General features: G+C 34.3%; 2 protein-coding genes across 3 annotated transcripts; one reads left to right on the top strand and one right to left on the bottom strand.

Annotated features, from left to right (window-relative positions):
• The first annotated feature begins 4,479 nt into the window (after positions 1-4,479).
• Positions 4,480-11,688, top strand: LOC100250889 (two-component response regulator ARR12). Of its 2 annotated transcripts, XR_002029961.2 has the most exons (7): positions 4,489-4,987; positions 5,631-5,783; positions 6,227-6,625; positions 7,317-7,393; positions 7,481-8,731; positions 9,524-9,605; positions 11,477-11,564. XR_002029961.2 is itself a non-coding variant. In XM_002282892.5 (6 exons), exons 1-6 carry the CDS (start codon positions 4,858-4,860, stop codon positions 11,546-11,548), a joined length of 2,082 nt encoding a protein of 693 aa, XP_002282928.1. In that variant the 5' UTR covers positions 4,480-4,857; the 3' UTR covers positions 11,549-11,688. The 2 variants fall into 2 exon arrangements, 1 of the variants encoding a protein (XP_002282928.1); XM_002282892.5 differs by lacking the exon at positions 9,524-9,605 and having other exon boundaries at positions 4,480-4,987; positions 11,477-11,688.
• A 643-nt stretch (positions 11,689-12,331) lies between these two features.
• Positions 12,332-15,982, bottom strand: LOC100256029 (brassinosteroid-related acyltransferase 1). The gene is made up of 3 exons (XM_002282886.4): positions 14,672-15,982; positions 13,911-14,399; positions 12,332-13,011 (listed from the first exon to the last, which is right to left on the bottom strand). Exons 1-3 carry the CDS (start codon positions 15,116-15,118, stop codon positions 12,514-12,516), a joined length of 1,434 nt encoding a protein of 477 aa, XP_002282922.1. The 5' UTR covers positions 15,119-15,982; the 3' UTR covers positions 12,332-12,513.
• Positions 15,983-17,028: the final 1,046 nt, after the last annotated feature.

Here is a 17,028-nt window from a genome sequence, read left to right as displayed (position 1 = left end):
TTGATTTTTTCTATTCAGCTAGAAAACAAATATCACATAAGAGTATAACGATTTTAGAAAGTCTTTTTAATTTAAAAAGTGTTTTTGAAAAAAAAAATGTTTTGTAAAATTTACAAAACAAAATTAAAAATTTGAAAATAAAAAAACATTTGATAAATGATTTTCCTAAAAATTCTCTTATAAAATACTTTTAATAGAAACATTCTAAATCACACTCTAAAGATGGTATAAAAGAGAGAAATTATTATCCGATTTAATTTTTAAACTAATAAATTTTTATTCTCATTTTTATTTATTGGATTAATTTCTTATTTTCATTCTTTATTTCAATGTTCCAAAGCAGCTCTTAAATGGTTAAAATTATATCAAATTTAACATACTATTCTAATTACAAAAACGAGTAGCCATATCCAAATATGAGTTAGGAAGTTCTAATTTTCTTAAATATAAGTTCTGTTTAAAATTAAGTATGCTACTATCTTTTTATAAAAATCTACTTCCAAACATGTAAATATTGTCCACTTTAGACTTCTCATGACTTTAAAAGTCATTTATTTTGTTAAGAGTATGAGTGATATATAAGGATCTACTTATAATTGTGCAAATATTATTTGTTTTAAGTTAAAAAAACTCTTATAATTTTCAAACACGTCTACTTAATTAAAAGGGTTTGTACATATAAAACGTTAATATAATGTCATTAACTTTTCTACGTGGGTTGTCGTACTTTTACCATCATTATATCCTGTTTTCATAAATATCATTTAAGGGAACTAAATAGGAAAAAATAATGATGACAATAATACAAGCATAAAATATAGCCGACCACGTTTGTTAAGGAGTGATTTCAACAAAATTTTGTATGTCAAGGAAGATTATGGGAAAGCACTCAAAGTGTTATTATATTCCCTCATGGGAGACAACATTAGGCATGATTTTAGTATTACATGGGCATTTTATTGAGAAATGTTCATTATTCTTCTCCCCTATCCCTTATTACTTTATATCACGCCAATGGAAAGACATGTGACATTGAAATGGAGGGAATCTCAAAGATTTTGCACCAAGATGAATCTTCTAGATATCTATAATTTAATATAAATTATATTGTATGAAAAAAGTGAGATGGTTGTGATAACATCCATAATTGGAATGGAACCCTCTTGAATTATTATATCGGTAGCAAATGATTATGGTTTGGACCGTGCACAATGACAAGAATATTGGGATCATTGTGAACACGTAACTCTAACATAAAATAACTTCTATAATTACTGGAGTGTAATGGTAAAAGTTAGAAAATTACTAAACGTATCTTTGATAATTGTTTTAAAAAATAATTTTATATTTAAAAAAAAATAAACACATTTGACAACTAAAAATTGTTTATGTTTTCATTTTTTTGTTCTTTATTATATGTTTTTAAGAACAGAAAACAAAGTATTTTTGGAAAACATCTTTTATTTGTTTTATCTTATTTTTACTTATTTTTTAAGAGTTATTTTAAAAAATAATTATATAAATATATAGAATGATTAAAAATAAAATACTACACATAAAAATTATTTTTGAAAGATATTAAAAAATGTTAAAAACATTTTAGATTTCCAAACAAATTTTTGTTCTATAAAAAATCAAGAAATTTTTTTGAAAAACCATTTTTTAGAACTGTTTTTTAAAATAATTAAAAAAAAATGCCTTAAATTACCAAATTGTTATCCATTGAATACTCCATCTTGACTGATAGAATTTAAATTATTAGATAAATATATAAATAAATGAGATTAAAACACAATAATACAAATAAATGAAATTTGAATATAAAAGTATAAGACGTATTTGGTGATGTTTTTTGATATCTATAAACAAAAAGTATTAAAAAAAAAGACAAATATAATGATATAAACAAATAAAACTCGATACAAAGGTATGAGATATTTTTTTTTTAATATGAAAAGGAAATATTTTTACCTTTATGTTCAATTTGAAGTCCGTTAATGTTCATTTTAGATAAATTTAAACCTATTGAACCTTTAAATTTGAAAAAAGAAAAGCCACCCAAATCCTCAAATGATTTATCAACTTGAAATTTTCTATTTGATCTCAAGATGAATAACCACTAAAGAATTGACTTGAAAATAAAATTGAAGTGCAGTCCACCTCGTGGGTCTCTATCTTAATGTCATTGTACAACTTTTTTGTGAGGATTAAAAAAAAGAAAAAAAAGAAAAAAAAACAAAAGAGAAGGTGGGCAAATTGATTGAGATATGATTGGGAGTTAATGCATATGAAGAGTGAGATCAAAGCCTCTCTAAATGGATGATAGAAACCCCAAAGGAATCATCACACATAATATAATGACCCACTTACCATTCCAAGCCCCACATGGATATAGCCCATAGTGTTCTCTCCACTACAAACCACCATATAAAATAGTGGGCATTCAAATTTAAGGTCATTTGCCCCTCTCCCTTTGGTGGGGTTCTCTGCAATCATGCTTTCTCAGTATGAATCTCTCAATACTTATCACATTTTTCATCCTCTTCTGCCTCCTCCCTTCCCACTTTCCAAGAAAAAAAAAATGTTCTTTTAAGAAACCAGAGTGCTATTTATCCTTTATCCTTGTTGTAAGAATTATCAACCACATTAGGGTTTTAGATTAGAAAGGGCATGAAAAGAGTGGAATTTGTCCTTTCTCTGTTTACAACTTGTCCATTTTCTTTTCCCACATATATTCTTTCTATCCAAACACTATTGATATGGACTTTTAGGCTACGTGTGTTTTTTCCTACTAGAACAAATTTGTTGAATTCCAAAATAAATACCATGTTTTTTTTTTTGGGAATTAAATCATTATATTCATGGTATATAAATACTATACATATGTAGTGGGGGGTGTCCCTAGGTGAGGGTAAAGTTAAAAAGGATACTATTGAACCGACCTAAAGGCTAAAACTGAAAAGGGCCAGAGCAAAACTGACCCTTTTGGGTCAGGGTTCACGCGTGTCTTTCTCACTCTCACCATCCCCCAAAACCAACCCCTCCCTTTTTTTTTTTTTAAATAATAAATATTTTTTAAGATTCTCTGTGACCAAGACTCAAGAGCTGTGTGCCTAGACTATACAATAATGATATTGTCTTTTTCAAATATTTAATAACAATAATTTTATTTTTCAAAATTTTTTATTTAAATAAAAATTTTCAAATATATATTTGAAAATTCAGTAAGTCTAATCACATGTGTCACAGTAAGGTCCAAATAATTCAAGGATTTTGGAATTCTTTCAAATGCTTTTACCATGCACATTTGGAATAGAAGTGAAACAATCAATTTTGCACAATGAATTAATTATTGATTTTACATAAATTAATTAAAATAAGAACACGCTTATCGGTATTTCTACTCGAAGTTTATTCGATGAAAATATTTTTTTTGAAAATATTTTTACAAAAATTACTTATCTAATGTTTATTTGAATTTTGATTGTAGGGATAATTTTTTTTTTTCAAAAACACCTTTAATATTAAAGTATCTTTTTTTAGATACCATGAGAGTATCTTAGAATCTATTTGTCTTGTCGTGTTTCTAACAATACTTCTCGAAAAAAACACTTTCACTAAAAGTAAGTAAAAACATTGTCAAAGACATTCTTCATTTTCTAGATGAAGTTATTTGATTGTAATACATTCAATGATTCATATTATAATCGAATCTTATTTATGGTGAAACTCATCTTGACTACTGATAATATTATGTCTAATTTTTTTATATAATTATTTTAATCAATTTCAACTCAATTCTTTTTAATATAATTTTAGACTTGTATTTTTTTTTTTGTATTAAATAGCATTCATTTTAATAATAAATATTCAATTTTTTAATTCTAAAAATTTTCTTACAAGGCTTTATTATTAAAATTATTATTATTATTATTATTATTATTTATGGTAAGAGTTGAATTTAAACAACATATGAATAGGAATGAGAGTCATGTGATAGGAAGTTATAATTCAATGAAAAAAGAAAAATATTTTTGGATAGAAACTCATTAAAGAAATGATAATTATTTTGAGGATTTTCAGCACATGTTTTTATATTTATGAATTTTTATGGAAATTAATATTAAAATATCAATATTTTACCCTTAATTTCTCATAATTAGCTTTTAATATCATGTTTTAACTACTAATTGCCTTTTATAATTTTATCCAAATTTAAATAATAAGTCAAAATTTATTTCCTTAATTTGTAAAAATTAAAAACTAAAAGAAGAAAAAAAGGGTATATTTTTTTTGACAAATTAGATTAATAAAACAATTTTTTTTTTTTTTAATATTAGGCCTTTTAAATTAATTAATCATTAATTTTTAAATATGATTATAATTTATAATTTTAGAATTTTAAAATTTTGAAAAAAAAAATGATTAATACAGACAAATAAGAAATTAAAAGTGTTACAGAGGAAGAAAGTCTTATATTTTCAGAATACAGCTCTGACAATCCATATAGAAGTCTAGATTCCATTTTCTCTCTCTTTCTTTCCACAGTTCGGAGAGAGAGAAAGAGCCAGTTTTTGTCTCTTTTTCACTGTTTGGAGAGAAAGAAGAGCTGGTTTCACTGTTCTGTTTCGGGATTTTCTCTCTCTACATTTTATCCAATATTCCATCTCTGCCAATCACCTTCCTTAATCACTTTCTCTCTCTGCATTGACCCATTAATCTCCATTTTTTCTCCCCTTATACTTGCTGGGTTTTGTTGGGTCTTTGTTCCAAAAAGGCCATAGATACGGTGGTTGTAAACTTGTGATCTTCAAAACCCAAAAGGAAGTCTGTAATTCTGCGGTTTTATTTGATACGATGACAGTTGAACCGAGGGTTGAAGACCCAAATGATCAATTTCCGATTGGTATGCGGGTTCTCGCCGTTGATGATGACCCTACCTGTCTTAGGCTCTTGGACACTCTGCTTCGTCGATGCCAGTACCATGGTCTGATTCTTTGGCTTTGTTTTCCATTTCTTTGATTTTGTTAATGGTTTTTGGATATGGGCTCTTGGATTTGTGTATTTTTGTTTAGATTTTCTTGCTTCCTTGGTAAGTAGCATAGAATTCATACATATGCGAAATCTTCTCCTCTCTAGCGCTTTTTATTTTGATTTATTTTGTCAGTTTTTTCATTTTGTTCTTAATTTTGCGGATGGGTTCTGGGATTTGCTTTCTGTTCTTCATTTTGTGGTTGCCAGAGAATATACAAATGTGACCCACAAACTCTCCGTCTCTCTAGTTGTCTACGATTAAAATATGGGGTATATATGATTTGTTGACTTGATTGCAGGACTGTAGAATTTTAGAACTTTAGAACTTTTTCTTGTTGACCTATGATTAGTGGGTTGATTTAGAAAATTAGATAGATGTATTCTGTACACGGGTTTTTTTAGTGTTATTCAAATCTTAATATTTGTCTCATGATTCAATCGACATATTCTGGGATCTTTTTTGATGTTTCCCCAGATTGAGTTTTTGTTTGGTTTGTGGTATAATTAGCTTTTGTTCATTGTACATATGACTTTTTATTTTTTATTTTTTTATTTTTTTTGTGAATATCTGTTTTCACTGTGGTATGGATTTGCAGTTACGACAACTAGTCAGGCAATCACAGCATTGAAGATGCTGAGAGAAAACAAAAACCAGTTTGATTTGGTTATCAGTGATGTGCATATGCCTGATATGGACGGTTTCAAGCTGCTTGAGCTTGTGGGGCTTGAGATGGACCTACCTGTAATAAGTAAGCAAGCAACACTTTAGATGATATTCATTGTTATTATTTTAATATTTTTTTCCTTTTTCAATTTTTTTTTCATTGAAATTGAAATGCATCATGTCTTTATTTTCCAAGGTCTTAAATCTCCACAAAAATTTAAAAAATTTTGTATTAGCCATTTGAGAAATTTTGATTTTTTTATTGATTTCATCCTTTCCATTGAAAATTTTGAATAAGAAAGAAAGAGAAAATTTTGGAGACTGTTTTGGACCAAGTTCAAGGAAATGATTGCAGAGCTGTATTCAGAAACTTAATCTACACCCTTGGAAATATTCAATTGGGTTGACATGTAGTCTATATTTATTTTCAGTACTCAAGGAGAATCATCTCTAAACTATGCAGCAAGTTGTTCTTTGGCAGTTTAACCCAATTTTTATTATAATCATTTTCTGTTAAAATGGTTCTAGTGCTATCGGCAAATGATGACCCGAAGCTTGTGATGAAGGGAATTACCCATGGGGCTTGTGATTATTTGCTGAAACCTGTTCGAATTGAGCAGCTAAAGAACATATGGCAACATGTAATCAGGAGAAGGAGGTTTGATCCTAGGGACCAGAATAATTCTGACAGTCGAGACAAGCGTCAAGGACCTGGTGAAGGAGGACAAGGGTCCAGTGAACCAGGGAATCCTGATCATGGGAAGCTTAATAAAAAGCGGAAGGACCAGAATGAAGATGACGATGAGGAAAATGATGAGAATGGACATGATAATGAGGACCCATCAAGTCAGAAGAAGCCTCGTGTTGTTTGGTCTGTAGAGCTGCATCGCAAATTTGTTGCAGCTGTTAATCAGTTGGGCATTGACAGTATGTTTTTATTTTTTATTTTTTAAATACCCCTTATTTCTTTTTTTCAAGTTTTCCTGGTGTTATCCAATTGTATAATGTGCATATTTATTCTAATGCTGCAAATTCGTCCACATTTCCTGACCATCGAGGATGATTTCCAGTTTGTGGAAATCTTGAATTATTCAATTCACTCACTCAGATTTGTGATTGAACTTTCCTGAAAAATTTCTGAATCATACTGTAATTCTAATGTTTACTAATAAATTCCAAATATCTTTGAATTGTTACCAGGTCTTCATGAGTCAGCTTTTTATTTCATATATGTGAAACTAATAATGCCGGGAGCCTTTTAGTTCCATTTCTTTTACCTTTCCAAATTTGTTGCAGCTACTGATCAGTTGGAGAATATATCTATATAACACACATTTTTCAATTCCCGAACCTTTCTTTTTTAAAAAGTTTGACATATGTCATCCTATTTTATCGTGTATATTTTTTATCTAGCAAGTTTATGTTCAAATATCCCAGTCATTGAAGATAATTTCCAATTTCTTTTGTGTTATTGAATTTTTCCTAACCATATTCCTGAACCATGAAGTATATCTAATGATGAATAATAGTTTCCTGTTTCAGAATTTTCACCACTCACCATGCATGCATCAGCTCTCAATGTTTCACTTCATCACTCTCTCCCTTGTTTTGAATGCAGGGGCTGTACCTAAAAAGATATTAGATTTGATGAATGTTGAGAAGCTTACAAGAGAAAATGTAGCAAGCCATCTCCAGGTGAAATCCTTTTCTTTCCTGCATCAGCTCAATGTAATCTAAATCTTTTGTTTCCTGGTAGCTTACTGTCGTATCTCATGGTTGCAGAAATATAGGCTTTACCTAAAAAGGATCAGCTGTGTGGCAAATCAGCAAGCTAATATGGTTGCAGCCTTGGGCAGTACAGATTCTACCTATTTGCATTCACTTAATGGCCTTGGAAATTTCTACAATTTGTCTGGATCTGGGCAGTTGCCAAACTCTACTTTCAGATCCTTCCCACCTAGTGGAATGCTCGGTAGATTGAACACTCCTTCTGGTATGGGTATGCATTGCCTTTCTTCTTCAGAGATGGTTCAACTGGGACATTTGCAAAACTCAAGCAATCCTATTAACAGTGGGGGTAAATTCCAGCCGGTGTTACTACCTGGAAACCAAAATGGTATTATACTTCAAGGGATGCCAATGTCCTTAGAACTTGAGCAATTGCAACATAATAAAGGCATCATCCGTGTTGGAGAGCTCTCTACTACTATTGGGGATTCAACTGTTTTCCCTGCTTCAAGTGGCTTCCCAGATACAAAAATGACTTCCAGTAGGTCATCCAGCTCTCTTCTTGTTGCTGCAAACAGTCCCTTAATGTTACAAGGACACTCCCAAGAGAACCAAAGAAGAGGAGGGTTGAGAAATCAAAATTCTGCTACATTGTTAAACGCAGAGCTTCCTTCTTCATTTCCAGATCATGGTAGATGTAATGACAACTGGTCAACTGCTGTTCAGCCATCTGCGATCCAATCAAGTTCTTTTCCATTAAGTGACTGCTTTAAACAGGCTACTTTGCATCCTAGTAACTTGAGAGACAATATCTCTTCAGTGACCCTGCAAAGTGGGACTAATCTACGTGATGTTTCTTGTGTCACTTCAATGCCTCCTCCACTGCCAGATTCAAGAACAGATTTAGAATGTCAAGCAATGACAATCAGTAGTAATTCTGTAAAAATTATGAATTATTCCCCAAAAGTGTGGGATGACCATAAACACAAGCTCTCTCACCATTCAAGTCTCGGATGCAGCTCAGCAAACTCTTTGATCCCTGCTCCTGGAGTAATGGGTACATTTGACCAGGGTTTGGACCTGAAAAACACAATATCTGACAGAAATATGGATTTCAATTTGATGGGGGAGTCGAATTTTGTCAATCCCTTGCCCATGCAGCAGAATGCAGTTGAGGAATCAGCTTCAGATACAGCATTGCAGTTGAAGCAAGGTTGCACCTTGGGGCAAAGAAAACCACAAAGCAGCTATGCTTCTAATAATGTTGGTTCCTTGGAAGATCTAGTGAGTGCAATGATGAAACAGGTAAGGTTATCTTCCTTTATCTTCAAGGTTTTCTGTTGAAATATCTTCTTTCTCATTTCCTTTATAAGAATTTGGTTTAGAGTGATCTTTCCATCAGTTTTGAGCTTGATGTGATAAATTTAAAAAAATTAATTAAGACTTAATTGTCTGATGCTGAAACTATTTTAATTTCAACTTCTTGGTAGCTTAACAAACTCTGGTCTTTTGCTCATATATATCTGATGTAGAAGAAAATACTGGAACTTACCAAATGTTCCAGAAGCCTAATTTGCCTTGTTCTTCTTAAACATGCTCTGCATCACTAGTGTTAAATATTGACAATTTTGGGTGAACAAATCCCGCTAAGTTGGAGTTGTGGTTTTAGGAGTATACTGAATAAAAGTGAAGGTTTATCATGATTACCACAATATGGATGTGCTTCTACACGTGAGGCCTAATATTTATCAGTTAATACCAAAAGAAAAAAAAAAGTAAATTTTATTTGTTTTTGAGAGTTTTTCTGTCGCAGAAAGTTTTAAGTTACAATGTACTGTAATTTCTTAGTTCTGACTCTTAAGAAATCACTAACTAGAGCAAATAAAAAGAATTCCTTTTTAATCCATTGGAAGGTTCCAGTGCCATTGATGTTCTCACAGCTGGTTCAACCATATGAAAAGTTCATGTGACAGTCTTTTATTTTATTTTTATTTTTTTGCAAAATATGGATTTGAATTGCTGAAATAAGGGAATAAAGTAGGATTTGTGTTGTTGATACTGAATGGTTGAAATATTTTTTTTTTTTGGATAAATAAGCACAAAATGAATGGTTGAAATAATGGATCATCAACAGACTCTCTCTTTGTCCGAGGTAAAGTTCACTTCCTCTCTAGTCAGGGTAAGATATTCTTTTAATGAATATATCAAGGAAAGTTTCTCCCCCTTTTGGTGAATATGTTGAGGGAAGTTTTCCTCCATCTTTTGTTATTTGCTTGGAATTCTGTCTGACATACTTGTACCTTGTGTTACATTTATTGCCTATTTTGCTCTTCTATGTTGCCACCTTTTAAACTTCATTCATTTGTTATGAGTTATTGCTGGGTATGCTTGCTTTGAGAAGTGATTGATACAGGTTCAAAACCCGAGCACTCAGCATGAAGGGAAAAAAAAAGGGAGAAATTGTAGGCTCTGATACCAATGTTGGTAATTTAAAAATAACTTTCAATATGGCACCTTGATAAAATAAAAATGATTAAAATAAACATAACGGCGCACACAACCCCTTCTCTGCTCCTTTCCTGAGCCTTTCACTACCCAATCATAGATGATGCTAGTGTTCATATAGCGATGCTATAATTACTGAGAGTATACCAAATAACTACTTGAATTTTGGTACACTTGAGCTAAAAGCTGTAAAATATTTCAGCGACTGTCCCCTTTCCCCACCATTCTTTGTTTTGCAGTGAATATTTCCCTTATAAGTTCAACATAATCTGGATACTGTTTTCTAGTGTGGAGTTGGAAATGCATGTAGATTTAAATCTTGATAAAGATTTATTTTATTTTCTATTTTATATTTGATAACAGTGATCATAGTTACTCTTCTGACTAAATGGATTTAGTTTTCTATTAGGAAAATGATCTGATGCTTTTTGTCGGTATGCATGTTCATTTTTTGTGCTTTGGCCAAGTCATCTCCAATAGGAAGAAGGTGATACATGCCCTTATCTGCCACACATCCTAATTTGACTGAGTCTGACAACCATTTTGAATTGAAGGTTGTTGAGACTAGAGCTGTTAGACTAGGTGTAGACATTTTGTGCAATGAGTGACAACCTTCAAGAAGAGGTAGGAGAGAGAGTTATGATTGGAATGCGGGAGTAGGTGATGTGGTTCCAAATATGGGACTAGACAAACATAATTTTCTAAGTTGTTTTCCCCTCATCATGGTGGTATATTTGCAAGGCTGCAGTTGAGACACTCCTGTAATTTTACATTCTTTTTTCACTTAAATTTCACACAGCATTGTTCTGGACATAATATTATTATTATATAATCATATATAGAGCAAAATTCAGGAAGTGATTTGCATGCTTAATCCCAATTGTTGAGATGAGGCTTTGTTTAGAGATTAATTCATCACCACTTTGCAACATTTTTGAGAGGGTTTATATTTTATTGTTGCTTGTGGGAGAAGTTCTTGAACTGTATGTCATTGCCTGTGCTTCTAGGATATCAGAACATCACTCGGCCAATTGGTCTCACTAGAAAAAAAATGCAGCTATCTTTATGGCGATAATCTACTTGAACAATATCCAGCCCCCCTACCTTATTACCCATCCCAATGTTGTAGGACTATGTGAAGCGAAAAAAATTGCATGCAGATGAAAATCTTGTTAGATTTAAGCACTTGTATAAATGTGTATTGAATACCTGCAATGGTGCAAGCATTTCGCTCTATCCTTCAATTTTTTATTGGAATTTAGAATCCCCGTTTTCCTTTGTATCAAATTCCATAGGCTTTGCATTATTTTCTGTTTATCTGGCTTGATGAATGTTTTTGTATGCTTTCTTGGCTTTTGAATTGTGATGTGCCTCCACCTGGTCATCATCCTCATATTGGAGAAAAAAACACTTTTCCTCTTTACTTTGATATTTCCAAACTAGGGTAGGAGTTTTTTTCAGTTTTGATCTTTTGTCAGAACTATTTCTAACCCTTTGTCTTCTAGGCCAGGCCTTCAAGTAACATGATTTTCACATGTGATGCAGGAACAGGACAAGACGACATTGATGGAAGGAGACTTAGGATATGATGCTTATTCCCTTGGGACGTGTCTATGAAGTAGATGTTGGTGCAACAAAAGTGGTGCCATCTTTGATGAATTAGCCTCATCGCTCATGTAATTTTATACTGAATTTGTCTAATGTAATAACTTCTGAATTTATGAAAATCATTATATAGTACTTGCAATTGCTACTTGCATGCAGTTCTTCCCTATAATTTCCATGCTTGAAAATCCCTCAAATCTATAAGGTGCATTTGGATGTTTTAGCATGGGGAAATTGGCAGTGTAGAAAATATCAATTTCATGGTAAGAAAATTTCTCTTGGGAAGGAATTTTCTAAAATCCCAGGTGGATTTGATCGTAGAGGTCATAAACTTTGGCTTTGGCTTTTGTTTTTGTTGATGAAAATGCACTAAATCTTTGTTTTGATTTCAGAAACATGGAGTGGAAAAAAAAGTAAAAGGGAATATCAATTTTCCTTCTTAAGTTTTGATGGAAACCAGAAAGAAACAATCATAGAAGAATTTATATGCTGTTCTTAATCTCAGCTACCAACTATATTTGAAATTAATCATGGATGAAAACACAAAATTCTGAGACCAAAAGCATCTAGATGGTCTGTTTTATACTGTTATAAAATTAATGCAGGTCCTTGTCCATGGGCCCGACACACATTATGGAGTTAATGATGTTTCTTGGTTCCACATGCTATGTTTTTCCAGTTTGTTAGAATGAAACCATAAAGATCAAGTCATGGAGATGGTGACAAAGCCACCACGTTCCAAACAAAAAAGGCAAAAAAGGCTCCTTTGTTAACCAAGAAAAGCTCTGATTATGGTTGACAGAAAATCTGTTTTGGATTATATGTCTTACCTAATGACATTCTTCATACATCATTGTCGGATAATCTGTTCGCAAACGACGACAAATCCCCATTTATCATATCAGATAATCATTTTCTAAGCATCTTGTTTCACATCACCTAAGATAAACTGAAAAAAAGGGGGTTGGCCTTTGAAATTATTGCATATTGGTGAGGAAGTGGTGTGAGAAGGCAGTCAAGGTTTGTGGGAGTAGACCAATTCTCACATCAATGCTTCTACTTTCAGTGGGGCTGTGCATGAAGTATGCCACTTGGGTGATAGGAGGAACCAGTGGTGATACAAAGGCAGCTTCTCCATGGAGGAAATTGACCTTGTGGAATGGCATCCTTGTCCAGTCTGAAACCAGGGTTAGCTCCTTAAGGGGAGGGAGACTGGTCTGAGGTGCTTCCAGTGCTTCCATGTATGCACAGATGTAGTCGGTGGTGACCGAGTTCTTGGCTTCCTTTATCCTCTCGATTAAGCTCCCATGGCTTTCTTCCTCCAATTCTCCTGCTGTTAGAGCTATGGATGCAAGTACATAAGCATTCCCGCTGAAGCCTTGCGGCAGTGGCGGCACCATCTTGGTCCTTGTGTCCACAGCAAATTGCAGGCACACCATTCTTTCCTTCCTTAGTCCTAAAGCTTTGGTCCTTGCCTGAAAATAGTAAGTACAATTGTAGCAATTGGGCTAAGGAACAAGATAAATTATGGGAGAGTGATAATATTGGGCAGGAACACAAGAAGTTCCATTATTTGGTGGGCACAGAGCTTCCACCATGAAGCTTACAGCGTAAAACATGAGGGAGTGGAACCCAAAGATCTTCAATACTTGTGGGCTTCCACCATGAAGCTTGGAGTGTAGGACGCATTACAAATGATGTTACACAGTTATAGGATACAGTTTAACTATACGGGTTATGACTGATCATGGCCATATATCCCCAACCCTTGAGCCACCACCATCATCTTGTCTGAATGGGAAGGTGAATAATAATTGGATTTTATTACCAAGAGATATTCAAACAACAAACAACAGCTAGCTACCCTCACCTCGTTGATATCTGCCTCCATTGTCCTTGCTGCTGCTCTCTTTTTCCCTTTTTTTTCTTTTTTAATTTGGTTTCATGCAGGTTTCAGGGTTGTAATCTAGTTTTATGTGTTAAATATAGAGTATAAATTTTTCGTAAATGGAGCAGATAGTGAGCTTTTTTCCTCAACTTCTGCTTTGGTTCTCTCTTTTTCTTTTGGTCTCATGCAGGTGTCAGGATTGTAATCTACTTTTATATGCTAAAGGCATCTGAGTGTAAATCTTCATAAAAGATCAAACAGTAAGCTTTTCTTTCCATCCCCAAATCCTGCTAGGGTTTGGAGCACTGAGCCAAGATTTTAAATTTTGTTTTCTGACCAAACAGTTACTAACTGTCTATCTACATGGATTTGGTGATTGTTTTTGTATTAGTCTTTGGCCTATCCAATCCTTCTTGAACTTGTAATAATAATATATTGCAAATAGAGAAATTCAAGCCAGTTGGAAGTGTTGAGAAATATATATACCTTCCACAGGTGAGCTGCAACCACCTCAAAGGATGAACATGGAAGGCTTCCTCTCTTCTCACCAAAGATCTTCCTCTTCAAGCTTTCTATCATTGAAACATTCAGATGAAAGGTCTTGAGCACATAATTGTCTTGATTTGAGCTACCCATGTGGGAAAGCTTCTGCCCACCAAGCTTCCCATCTGAGACATGATTCCAATCGCTAGCAGCTTGTTTTATCAGTAGATATAAATGATCTATTGCTGCAACTCTTGACACTGAATTCGGGTTTTTACCCAATTTAGCACTTGCTGGTTGCGATCGCATACAAGCCAACAGTGTCCCTCGATCGTGCACGGGCTTATGCTGCTGATGATCAAGACCTGTACTCCCTATCATAGTTGTATTAGAAGCCCATGCACGAAGAAAATCAAACACAGCTGGTCCATCAAATAAGGAGTGGCTCGTGCCCACACCCACCGAGTAGCCTCCACATCCAAACCTTGTCACCTACCATATTACCATCTCATGAAAAAGTAAAAATAACCTTCATAGTACAAAGATTAGACCAACTTCATTTGTTTTTATGCATCATTTCCATGAAAAAAAATCCCACTTTGTGAGTGTTTGTAGGTAGTAAAACAATCATTTCGGCTAACATGGGTGATTTTTCAGTCTTGTTCAACAATTTGAAGATGACTGAAAACCCTAATGAAATCACAATAGTTTCAGAAGTGGTGAAACGAGCAAGCAAGCTTCAAGAAATCAATTAATACCCTCACCTGGGCAACAAGGAGAGGCATATCGGAGAAATTCCCATTAAAAGATGGCTTGAAGACGAGCTTCTCGTAGAATTCGTTGTACTCTGAGAGATCTCCAAGCTCAGAGATTTGAACTTGGGTCACTGCCTCAACTAGAATTGCACCACCGTTGTTGCACCAGAGTTCAAGCTTCCCATCACTAGGGTTCAAAGTCAGCCTACCGGCAGCTGGGTACCAGGCAGACAAGGTTTCTTCCAGGCTAGACTTCAAGCTACTGAAAACCGTCTTGATGGATAAATTTTTCAAAGCATGAGATGGGTTGTAAAAGAAAACCAAGTACATGAGTGTTGGACACTGCCTATCCAAATTGGACAGGCTGAGGAGCTGTTGGGGACGCAGTGATTTGGGGTACACGGAAACTCTCTTTGTTATAGAGACTAGTGAATAATTCTCATGTTGGGTGGCCATGAATGCTGTTCTTGATTTCAGCCCTAGCTAGCTTCTGTCTATGGTGGTGTGTGAACAAGAAGGGAAGGATTTGTGAATATAAAGAGAAGAAATAGATTCCTAGGAACCAAGCCCAGTCTCTTTATGGATTTATTTTAAGATGTTGATGGCATGGGAATGATTTGTAATCCCTCTTTCCAATTACTAAATAGAAATTATGCTTTGCATGGTACTGTTGGCTTGTATGAATAAAAAGAATTCCGGTGAGTCGCCGACTGTATTATCTGGCTCGCACTCGCTGGCCTGACAGTGACCGACCACCTGTCTACAAGGGTCTAACCTGGCTATCATCCATAGGCCCACACGTCAACCTTGTAGGGCCACCATGGACATCCAATCTGCAAGCTCCGGTTTCCGGTGAGCCTATCAAATTTCATCTGCTTTGATAGTTAGCTAGTTCCTGTTGGTCGTAATATTGATTTGGAAAATGCTAAGTACCTTAGTAGAACCTACCGAATAAAAGATCTGATCCAAATGAAGGAGACAAACGCACAAGGATACAAATAATAGGATGTTAAAATGGATACGTGACACTATTTGATTTGGGGTGTTTCACGATTACTAGAGTACCAAAAAAATACATTTGTGTACGGTGGCTAGACCCCATTGATCTATGATCCTTGTAGTCAGCTGAGTGTCATCCAAATTATAGCTAGAAGTCATATCAGCTTATTGAAAGAACATGAACATCAGGACGCATGAGTAGTGTGATGGTAGCATGACAGCTCACTGAATGTTACGGGGATTTTGGAGTTCTCAATTCAATTGTTGCTTTTCTGTACCATGTAAAACGGATCATGTCTCTAGTATTGGTAACTGATTGAGCAAAAATCCAAACTCATTGAGCGATTATTTGACCTGAAATGGAGAAGCATGTATGTGCTATTTTCCTGTGGTGAGAAGTATATATATATATATGTACGTATGTATCTGTCTGTACATGATGATGATGATTGTTGGTGAAAATGAAGATTGGTTTATTACCATTGCCTCAGGTGAAATGGGCTAGTATTCAAAGAGGAAGGAATTAGCTAGATGTGTTGGGAAGTAGTTGAGATAGATATGAGTTCAATGACATAATATTATTAGATTGTGTTATTTAGTGTATGGAGTATGGTATACTTTGATTAGTATCAAAGCAGCTAAGGGTTGAAGGAACTTTGGGAGAGAGCAACCCCATTAGAGGTAGTGAAAGAAACTTTGTTTTTTGTTTCTTTTGAAGAGATATAGAAAAGTAGAGAGGTTGATTGGTGGAACAAAGAGATGTGGGGTGAAGCTTGTTGGAAAAACAGGTTGGCATGTTTCCTCTCCTCACAATATGAGAATATGAGGAAGAGAGAGAGAAGGAGAGATGGGGGGAGGATGATGATGATGATGATGATGATGATTTGGTGTTTATAGGGGGGGAGGAAGGAGGGATATATGTGTGGAAAGCATGCGTGCAATTGAAGCCCAGACTTTGTCTCTGGCTGTCTCCACTTTCCCAGCATTAGCCTTATTTCCAGGGGTATTCCTTTCACTCTTTTCCTCTCCTTTTTCTTTGCTCCTTCCCTCCCATCCACTACATTCTTTACTACACAAATCAATCCTCCTTTTGGCCATTTCTCCATATTATTTTAGTCCCTCAGGAATGTATTCTCCTGACCACATCCCATTCTTTACTACCCGGCCTCCTCATCTTTTATGTTTGATCACATCCACCTCCACATGCACATCCATACATGCATGATAATGCATGTGTTATATATGCTAACCCACTTCAGCTTTTACATGTCATTGTCTTGTCTCTCATCTTTTTAGCTTCCCCATTTCTTTCCCAATGACTACTTTCCATCCAATGCATTTCCCCTTTCCTACCATATCAAAACATC

This window comes from Vitis vinifera, chromosome 4 (assembly GCF_030704535.1).
Source record: "Vitis vinifera cultivar Pinot Noir 40024 chromosome 4, ASM3070453v1".
NCBI classification, from domain to species: Eukaryota; Viridiplantae; Streptophyta; class Magnoliopsida; order Vitales; family Vitaceae; genus Vitis; species Vitis vinifera.
This window is presented reverse-complemented; position numbering and strand designations above follow the sequence as displayed.

Bases quoted from the DNA above. Each gene is read 5' to 3' on its own strand.
- LOC100250889 (XM_002282892.5), top strand. From the start codon at position 4,858: ATGACAGTTGAACCGAGGGTTGAAGACCCAAATGATCAATTTCCGATT. The intron at 4,988-5,630 runs GTCTGATTCTTT...ATGGATTTGCAG, and splicing joins TCGTCGATGCCAGTACCATG to TTACGACAACTAGTCAGGCA. The intron at 8,732-11,476 runs GTAAGGTTATCT...CATGTGATGCAG, and splicing joins TGAGTGCAATGATGAAACAG to GAACAGGACAAGACGACATT.
- LOC100256029 (XM_002282886.4), bottom strand. From the start codon at position 15,118: ATGGCCACCCAACATGAGAATTATTCACTAGTCTCTATAACAAAGAGA. The intron at 14,400-14,671 runs GTGAGGGTATTA...GTAATATGGTAG, and splicing joins TGCCTCTCCTTGTTGCCCAG to GTGACAAGGTTTGGATGTGG. The intron at 13,012-13,910 runs GTATATATATTT...TACTATTTTCAG, and splicing joins TTGCAGCTCACCTGTGGAAG to GCAAGGACCAAAGCTTTAGG.